General features: G+C 41.6%; 1 protein-coding gene and 2 non-coding genes across 4 annotated transcripts in view; all 3 read left to right on the forward strand.

The window, feature by feature from the left end:
* The first annotated feature begins 1,836 nt into the window (after positions 1-1,836).
* On the forward strand, positions 1,837-1,909 carry trnar-ccu. The gene has a single exon. It is a non-coding gene; the product is annotated as a tRNA-Arg (tRNA).
* A 6-nt stretch (positions 1,910-1,915) lies between these two features.
* Positions 1,916-1,987, forward strand: trnam-cau. Its single transcript has one exon. It is a non-coding gene; the product is annotated as a tRNA-Met (tRNA).
* A 3,081-nt stretch (positions 1,988-5,068) lies between these two features.
* LOC102295734 (cyclic AMP-responsive element-binding protein 1) overlaps positions 5,069-10,329 on the forward strand; it is an 8,697-nt gene continuing 3,436 nt past the window's right edge. The window contains exons 1-5 of one of the 2 annotated variants that reach the window (XM_005920205.3): positions 5,069-5,246; positions 6,151-6,248; positions 9,229-9,375; positions 9,498-9,598; positions 9,811-9,950. In XM_005920205.3, the coding sequence (XP_005920267.1) occupies positions 6,162-6,248; positions 9,229-9,375; positions 9,498-9,598; positions 9,811-9,950 (475 nt within the window). In that variant the 5' untranslated portion in view covers positions 5,069-5,246; positions 6,151-6,161. The other variant, XM_014332988.2, reaches the window with a different exon arrangement.

The following is a 10,329-nucleotide window of genomic DNA, read 5'->3' on the forward strand; positions in this document are numbered from 1 at the left end:
AAAAGCATGCATATAAGGTCACTGGTATTCAAATGCGCTGCATGTCTTCCTCCCCCCGTATTCATATTCAGCTTCTCCGTGGATGGCGGCCCTCTGCACGCCCCATATGAGCTGACCTCTCCCACAATGCCCCAGTTGAGTGGCAGGTATGATATTTCCACACAGTTTGATTGAGTACTGCATTTAACAACAGTGTTGACAGACTGTATCAGGCACGGTATTAATTCAGTCAATATTATAGCACCACGCAGAGGAGACATGCCAGGGCTCAGAGGTGTGCTTGTTACACGCACCGCCTCAGGCCGTGGTTTGGTGTGAGTGAGGATGGGAGGGTCATGATTTTTCATACAACTGCATGATTTAAAAAAAAATCACATGCAGGTATATATGCAGTGAAACAGAGAAAGAGGTGAAAACAGGCAGGAAAAAAACTGGGCAAAGCGGGAGCGACGTAAGGGCTCGCTGTCGATGGGGGTTTTGGAGACTTGTGTTAAGCCAGGGGCTTTGACAGCAAGGAGAGGAAAGGGCTGCGGGTTGAAGTCAGATCTCTACTTCATATTCTGAAGATTGATCTCCCATCCTCCTCCTCCTCCTCCTACACCAGTTTGAACATCTGTGGCATCATTTTACTCTGTTGTTTGTGGGTGTTTCAGCAGTGATTTACAGTCAGGGTCATTGCTGCGGCGAAGCTCTACTTTTGCAACCAAATATTCTGCATTTGAAGCTCACCAGCGTTAACAGCCAGATTCAGATTTTGGTACAATCACCAGGCATGCCGCAGATGAGAAAATGTGATGGCTATGTGACAAAGAAGTGAGCTGTGCAGTGAATGATTGTGCTTGTGCCTGCTTTCAAATTTGATATGGAAAAATTAATGTTTATTCATACAGAGATGAAAGCAGCGAAGGTTAATTGAGTCACAGAAATGTAATCAGTGAGATTAATAAAGGATTGATTCAAATTGTGGATTTATGGTATTTAAGGCAAAAATACCACACATTTTCTGGTTCTAGCTTCTCATGTCTCATTATGTATCTTCTTTAGCTTCATCTTTCACAAAAAGAAAAATTGATCATCTTTCAGATTTGGATTTATGTGTCTTTAAAATGTAGTTTCATGTTCTGTCTGCATTTTTCAATAATAAATGGGACCTTTTATGTTAATTTCAAGTTTTGCATTTTTCTTGGATTCTTCTGCATCAATCATTCATTCATGGGTGGCTGTAGCTAAGGAGGTAGAGCAGGTAGTCTACCAATCAGAAGGTTGTTAGATGGCCCGTGACCTTATATTGCATTATTTTCATTGTAGGTTGAATTACCTGAATTGCATGTGAATCTGAGCACGTGGCTGGGGTTGCCATGGATACTGGGCCCCCCACAGTTAACTCATTGTCATGTTCAAGAAACCACTTTGAGATGATTTGAGCTTTGTGACATGGTGTGTTATCCTACTTGAAAGAGCCATCAGAACATGGGTACGCTGTAGTCATAAAGGGATGGACATGGTCAGCAACAATACTCATGTAGGTTGTGGAGTTTAAACAATGCTCAGTTGGTATTAAGGGGCCCAAAGTGTGCAAGAAACCCCTTTCACTGTCTTAACTCTTTTTGACATAAATGAAGCAAAATGCTTCAAAGATTCTTTAAGAGTTCAAGCTTAATGTAACTAGAGCCAGTGATCCAGAGCTTAGTTACTCTCTGGTCCTCGTGTGGTTTTATGAATCTCCATAGACAACAGAAACACCACCAAACAAATAGCAGCTCCATTGTGCTGCTATTCACAATGGCTCAGCTGTACACTAAACAATATGCAGCATGTTTGGGTTCCCTGTGTGCAGCCCCAGTGGCCTAATGGATAAGGCACTGGCCTCCTAAGCCAGGGATTGTGGGTTCGAGTCCCATCTGGGGTGCCTTTCAGCAGAGTGGCGCAGCGGAAGCGTGCTGGGCCCATAACCCAGAGGTCGATGGATCGAAACCATCCTCTGCTAAGATTTTTGACAGCCAGAGTTCCTACATACACTCACTAGCCATATCATATCTAGTACCTGGTTGGACTCTCCCTTAACTCTTCTTGCCATAAATTGAACAAGATGCTGGAAAAATTCCTCAGAGATTTTTGTTCCACTACATCCCAAAGGTGCCCTATTGGATTGATATCCGGTGACTGTGGAGGCCATTTGAGTACAGAGAACTCATTAACATGTTCAAGAAACTAGCTTGACATGATCAGACCTTGGTGACATGGTGTGTTATCCTGCTGGAAGCAGCCATCAGAAGATTATCACTGTGGTGATACACTGTGTGATGGACATGGTCAACAACAATACTCAGGTGATGATGCTCAGTTGATGCTAAGGAGCCCAAAGTGTGCCAAGAAAATATCCCCCACACTATTAAATCGCCACCCAGCAAGATGGATTTGTGCTTTCATGTTCTTTACACCAAATTCTGACCGTACCATCTGAATGTTGAGTCTCTTCAAAGCAGGGGGTGTTTTTCCTGTCCAGTCTGATTCTGGTGAACCCATGTAAATTTTAGCCTCGGTTTGTTGTTCTTAGTTTACAGGTGTGACACTCTAGTCTGTTTCTTTCAACATCTGACATGTTTTGTTGTGCTCTTCTGCATACCTTGGTTGTAACGAGTGGTCATTTGAGTCACTGTTGCCTTCCTATCAGCTCAAAGCACTCTGGTTATTCTCCTAGGACCACTGACATCAACAAGGCATTATCACCGAGAGAACTGCTGCTCACTGGATATTTTCTCCTATTTGATCCATTCTCTATAAATCCTAGAGATGGTTGTGTGGAAAATTCCCAGTAAATCAGCAGTTTCTGAAATGCTCCAACAAAGTCCCTTAAATCTCCTTTCTTCTCTATGCTGATGCTCAGTATGAAACTTAGCAGGTTGAGTTGCTGATGAGCAATTGGCTGATTAGATATTTGCAGGACCAAGCAGTCCAATTTGTCCATGCCTAATAGACCTTTAATGGCATCCACCATTGTAACGACAAGGATACAGATATGAAGGGAAATAAAGTAAAGAGTAACAGATTCCCTGCTAAATAATTAGTCAAGCAACTAATCACCATCATTAAATAATTCAGTTTTTCTCCCTGTCTGTAGCAACATTCAGTAATGTGACTAATACATGTGTCAGAAAGAATGATGCAAACAAGCAAACTGTGATAAAAAAAAATCTTGGAAATATTCAAACTGTCGTGCACATGCTTGATTTCATGTTCTCTCGGTGCGCTGTGTGTGTGCGTGTCATCTGTTTCTGCAAATGCAAAACAATCACAGGCATATAAAGAGACTCATTTTCTCAGAAACACTACACACAATCCTAAAGATGCACAGCTTGCAAAGCCCAGTGTACATTCATTGATAACTAATGAAGCCTACCTGCTGATGCAGGCTAATTACGGTTTGCTAAGGCTATCCTATGGTGGTGGTCATTATCAAGGGAAATCAATGTCCAATCAAGTCCTTAACGGGGACTCTGGATCAGATAAAAAAGGCCGCTTTGTGACAAATATTTATTACATTTGCTATGAGAGGTTTTAATAATGAATAGGTGACTGCTGGTTCATTACTGGTGCTTGGAAGGTTTTCGCTGGCAGCTTCTATTCGGGCTGATTTTATGGCAAAGGACAGGAGATTGGTTTGGTCAGCAGTGCATATGTTTACACCAGTGGCGTAGTCAATCACTCAATAGGTGAAGATGCGTATGTTTGACATCTGTGTGTGTGTGTGCTTGTGCGTATTAAAAGGCCTCCGAAATGACCTCGCACATAGAGATTATAGCCATAAATTGGTCTGAAGTCTCATTTCCCCCACAGGATTTTGACCACCTGCCACAGCTTTGAACCCGTTTCACAACAGCTCCCGTCCCTGCGCTCAAAGTGACAGAGTTAATGAGTACATTTTATGGCAGGAGTCAACGACCAAGGAGAAGCAAATGTGATGCGAATGAGGGCGGTTGTAAATAAGTATAATAAGTAAAGCGGGTACGACAAAGCAGAGTTTTCTCATTAAAATCAAACTGCTGTTTGGTGGTACGAAGCTGAAACCACTGTTAGCGCTAATCAAATTCACAGATAACTAATCATATTGAGCAACAATAAAAGGAAACGTGGCCAAACATAACATTATGGGAGCAGCGTTGATGCTGAAGGTGGAGCTGGAAAAGAAATTAAGAAGGATTTTGCTGCCACTGTGTGCACTGCAAGAGAAATGCAGTCAGTAAACTGTAAATGTATCCATGTTTTATAAATTAAAACGAACATTGAATTTTATAATCAAATGAATAGAAAATAAAACAAATTTAAAAGTAAAGAGACATTTAATTTAATAAAAAGAAGAACTAAAAATAAAAAGAAATTGATTGGTTTGGTCTATCACCTTTTCAAACTTCCACTGAACACATGCGTCATTGTGCTGCTCCCTTTAGGGTGCATTGTAAAGTCCCTTTTTCGCTCTAACTGAGCATGTCTCACTACCCATTCACATCCAAGTGCTTTCTATCTAACACACATACTCAGATGAATGCATCTGGAGCATTCAACAGCATTCATAGAGAGACAGAAGATTTGTCCAATATCAAGATATCATACCAACGGGTGGACAAAGCTGGTTTGAAAGAGAGCAAAGAGGCACTGATCATGGCAGCACAGGAACAAGCTCTCAGCACAACATCCATAGAGGCTGCGGTCAACCACACCAGGCAAGACCCCAGGTTCATGCTGTGCAAAGATGCCCCTGAGACAATCCAGCACATAACAGCAGTGTTCAAGATGCTAGCAGGCAGCGCAAACCAAATGACTGCCCTTGTATACAAAATGGGATTAATAATATTCACATTGCTATATATGTTGTCCTACGTATTCCATTTTATGCATTTTAATCATCTCTCCAACCTTTTTCTATCAAGCCAGTCGCAAATTCATGAACGGAAAACACTGCGCATGCTCGGACAAGTTCAGGCAGCCGTTTTCCTCGTCAATCTCCGTGGCTTCCTACCCCCTCCCGTGTCCTTCGGTAGTTTCCGTAAACTTCCGCCCCTCGCCGTGTCCACTCGAGTCCTTCCGGAGAAGCTGATTTTTCGTTGTCGTCGTCTCCCTCGTCCTCCTCTCCGTGTTGTTGTTCTCGGTGACGCGACGGAGGTGTAGCCTGACGCGGTCTCTTACGTGTCGGTCTGAATAAAAGTGGAGCTCCGTAGACCCGGGAGTGACGAAGCGAGTCCGTGTTGGTAAGAGGATACGCATCCGATGTTTGCTAAACAGATAGATGGCTGCCCAGAGAGGTTATTTGCGCCAAAATATCCGCACAGAGCCAACAAAGAGATCATGGCGGCGGTGTTGCAGAGGCTCACAAAATGAGTCAGTCTCTGCAAGGCTCGCAACACAGCAGACATAGGTATTAATGTGGGAGTGGGCTTGGATCTTTTTTTTAATCAAACTTCTCTAGAAATAAGTCACAGAAGCAGCTAGCCACTTAAAGTTACAACCACGTCACCTGAAGCCAGTGTTTAATATTAATTTAAAAAAGCAACATCAGTGAATTAACTAGTTAGTGAAAGTGGTGTCTCCTAGTTGCAAAAAAAGCATACAATGCAGACATTTCCCTCCATAAAAACCCACAGCTAGCAACCTAATGGAAATTGCTAGTGCAGACTTGTTTGGACTACAAGTTTCTCCTTTCAGCAAAGCCTTAAACAGCGACAGGATTTGAAATTAAAGAGCCGAAATTGAGACACGATAAATGTGAAGTTTGTGTTGCACTCCCGTTAGCATGTTAGCATGCTCATTGGAGCTCATTCTGCCTGAGAGCTAGCACGCTAACTCTTAACTTGGTAACACTAGCCTTAGCTTTAGCCTCCGGCGTTAACTGCAAGCGTGAGCCTGGATAAACAAGCGGCTCATTTCAGTTCGCGTTAATGTTGTTGAGCCATAAGTATAACGTTCCGTCTTGCGTCATTTTTAAAATACTTTCGGCTAACAAGGAAACCGTTGAAAATGAGCTATATGCTAGCATGTTAAGCTAAGCCACACCCTCCTTTAAGACCGAGCAAGTTTTTGAATGAGTCTGGTGTTCCCAGCATGCTGTTGCATTCACAAATAAGCCGTTTCTCACTTTTGTTTTCCCTCCATCAGCCAGATTTTAAATGACCATGGAAGCGGCTGCAGACACACAGCAAAGTGGTGAAACGGCTGTTTCGGAGTCTGAGGCCCAGCAGATCACCTTGGCACAGGTAGTGCTTTTTATTCTCATGCAGAGAGTGCAGAACTAGTGCAAGGAGTATGAATTTAAGTTTTAATGCTCGACCATTTTCAGTTTGCGTGAAAATGCTACGTTTCAAAGTTTTGTGCTGTGAGATTTTGGCTTGTATATCAAATACTACAGGTGAGATTCAGCAAAGACCCCATGATATGATATTGTAGCAGTTTATGCAGTTATGCTGAGCATTGCAATAACAAATACTGTGATTGTGACTGGAAATTATGCCGTCAAAGTTGAAACTTTGTAAATATCTGTATTATCCAGTAAGATAAAATTATCTGTCTGTAAGTGAATGTGGTCAGTCTTTCTGATAATACAACAGTTAACTGAGATAAATCGGCACGTGTGTTGCTGTCTACAAAGTCAGAAATGCTGATTAAATGTAAGTTTGCTCGGCTAGCTTTATCTCAGGATCATGCATGAGATGAGCCTACGGTAGCTCGTAGTGTTCTCCGACTATTTTAATTAATTTAATAAAATATTGATATTTGGTGTCCCTGTATTGATGTTAGGGCTGCACGATTTTGCATAAAATGAGAATCACAATTTTTTTGGCTTAGAATTGAGATCACGATTCTCTCACGATTTTCTTTTCCAATATAAATATTTATTGCACTTATTAACTGCACATCAACTTCGCAACAGTTGAAACTGAACATAAAAACAATAAATAAACATAAAAACAACAAATGTCTCACGTTTTGTTGTTGCCGCAAAATGTTGTACTGCTTGAAATTCCGTCTCAACCATTGCTCGACACTGCGTGTATAGAGCAGGTAGTGCAACAATAGAAAAAATAGTTGCGGGACGGCACTGTGTAGCATTTGTCTAGGGCATGGCTATTCAACTACGAAGTTAGTTGGGCCAGATTTTCAAACCGAGGAATTTATCTGGGCCAGATATTTTTTTTGAAGCCAGTAAGCAGCAGATCATGATCAATTTCAAACCCACACAACTGTATTGAAAAACAAGTATTTTTTTTTAATTCCTTTTCCCCTGTAAATCTGGTGACCTCTCACAAATGCACACCAATAGGTCCATTTAAAAAAAGGGAGCTATAACTAAACTATTTTTTGCACATTTGAAATAATAATAATAATAACTAAAAACATTTTGATAATTCCTTTTCAAATTGAAAAAAATATTTCGCTGACCACTCGCTTTTCCTGCCATGGATGGAGCCCCATCGGTCACAAGTATACAGACACGCTTCATATCCAGACCATTTTCCTCAAAAAGAGCTTAAATCTTCTCAAACATCATTTCGCCAGCTGTGTGTCCCTCTAACGGTAGCAAGCCGAGCAATTTCCCATCCAAAAAACGGACATGTACGCACAACTGTGCATTATCAGTTCTGTCTGTGATCTCCTGCTATGGACATTACATCAGTTTTCTTCAGGTCATCTAACAGCATTTCAAACTCCTCTGACGCCAGAACTTCAACTCTACGAATATTTGAACTGTCCTACAGGGGTACGTTTTTAATAGCAGATGTCACACTTACTTTAATTTTTTCATCACTTTTCACCGCATCCACCACGGCCAGCATGCAGTATTTCACTGTTTCAGAATCTGTGAAAGGCCTTTTCTTCTTCGCCAAGAAGCAAACACGAAGGGAAGATGCTGCAGCTCTCTCTTGGGCTGTATAGGACCCTCACCATGGTAGTACAACTCCGGTTGTAAGATTATTAAACTCGGTAAAATGAATAAGTATTTGTCAGTCCAGGCAGGGTTAAACCGACAGTTTTCATTGTCAATTTTGCGCTTTTGGAGTGAGAAAGACATACTGTTGTCGCATCATATATTACGATGATTATTTAATATGTTTACATCACGGTGCATTGTGGGTTAAATATTGCTAGGCTACTAGGAGTGTTGCATTCACAGTCTACACTACACTGTAGGAATTTTTAATTTTTTAAAAATTGATTAATGAATTAATTTTTTGCGTTTTCTCTGTGTTTCTGCCAGGACCACAGGCAGGGCCACTCGCAGGTTGCTTCTGGGCCGCATTTGGCCCGCGGGCCGCCATTTGAATAGGCTTGGTCTAGGGTGTTGATCATTTTCCTAAATCCCTGGTTTTGCACAGTGTTGAGGGGAGCCATATCTTTGGTCAGGTGATAAGTGATAGCCTCCGTAATTTCTTTGTGCCTGCGGGAGTTCGACGGGTATAGGGAAGCGCTGTATAAGGTTCCGGTTATTGGTGTTTGGGTGGTTGTCCGGGACGGATTTTCTCCTGTCACTTTCTCGTCATCCCTGACGTGCTCTCCGTTGTTTTTTCCCCTGCTAATTTTAGCATCACACGGCACAGCTTCTGTATCACGTGGTATAAGGCTCCGCCCTTGTCATTTGTTGAGCAGGAAGAGTGAGCGCTTGGTTTCATGCAGATTACGTCCCGGATCAAAATGCGGTACAATCGTCGTCTTTTTTTCTTTTCTTTTCTTTTTTTAAATCGTTGTCATTTGGAAATGAGATCGCACATAAGTATGAATTGAGATCGTGATTTTCTAATGATTAATCGTGCAGCCCTAATTGATGTATTATCACCATGCAAACCGTCACAATACTAGGCTGTATCTGCTGTACCAAATTACGTATCCTCATTCATGATTCAAGAAAGTGAAAATTTAAAGCTTTTCTCTTTAGTGGTCCTTGAGATATTCATGTTTAAACACGACCTCAGATTTCAGGGTGTGAAAAAACATACCTGAAGTGGGTCAACGGACCATTTTTAAAATATGTATATATCTTGGAAAGTATTTGATATCTTACATATCCAAACTTAGCACCATGAATTGTTTATATAGATCTAAGAAGGTCGAGCAGAAGGCCCATGTGGATTTGAGATGGGATTGAGATTGAGGTTACCCAAGAGTAAAATAATACCAGTTGCTGTGGGCTGTTTGTAACTATGCACATGTGTGGTTATACAATGTGTTTTATATTTTCAGGCATCCATAGCAGCAGCCCAGGTGTCCTCCAGTAGTCCCACAGTCACTCTTGTCCAGTTACCCAATGGTCAAACAGTCCAAGTGCACGGTGTGATCCAAGCCGCTCAGCCTTCGGTCATTCAGTCCCCACAGGTGCAGACGGTACAGGTAAGAGGAGAGGGGAAACTTAATCTTGCAAATAATGACTGCAGTAGGGGATATGAGCTGAACATGATGGCTTTGAAGTTTGTAAATGAATTCAAATTGAATTTGAGATGATTTCCTTACAGATTTCGACTGTCGCTGAGAGCGAGGACTCTCAGGAATCTGTCGACAGCGTGACAGATTCTCAGAAGAGGAGAGAGATTCTGTCCAGGCGGCCTTCCTACAGGTCTGTGTGACACGCTGAGAAACTGCAGATGCAAACAGCATTTCCTTAATCTGTACTGCTTCCATTTTGTGTCTGTATGACGTGTTCAAAGCTTAGAAGACAATGACTGACACTCTTTCATTTTTATCAGCTATAAATAGACTATTTGCAGATATGAAATGAGGAGAAAATAAAAGGTTGCTAAGATTTTTCTGCAAATGTTCCTCTTACAGAAAGATCTTGAATGACTTATCATCAGATGCTCCGGCAGTGCCTCGAATTGAGGAAGAGAAATCAGAAGATGACTCAGCCCCTGCTATCACCACGGTCACCATGCCCACTCCCATCTATCAGACCAGCAGTGGCCAGTACAGTAAGTACTTTGAGACACAGATAGCTGGTGGTTTTTGTTAAAAATAAGTAGGTGTTAACGTAATCGAGCATTCTACTTCTGCTGTCGTGCAATGAGACTATTTAAATTCACTAAATCAAATGACCAGATTAAGCAGACAGGGAACCTATTATGCTTTTTCTACATGCTGTTACAGTGGTGGATGATCATGTTAAACAAGTAATCCCAAACCTGTTTTTCAGGGATTGCCAATCAGCAAAAAGGCCACATTTGATGCTTTGATTCAGACCCTGTTTATTTATTTATTTATTTTTTTGCCTGTCCCGTTTGGCTCTTTTGCCATCAGAATTGTTGTCTAAAGGCAAAGAAAGATGCCCAACGGATTTACTTTACCAAATTG

The sequence above is a fragment of the Haplochromis burtoni genome, unplaced genomic scaffold (genome assembly GCF_018398535.1).
Source record: "Haplochromis burtoni strain Fernald_Lab_line unplaced genomic scaffold, NCSU_Asbu1 Contig_38, whole genome shotgun sequence".
Lineage (NCBI taxonomy): Eukaryota > Metazoa > Chordata > Actinopteri > Cichliformes > Cichlidae > Haplochromis > Haplochromis burtoni.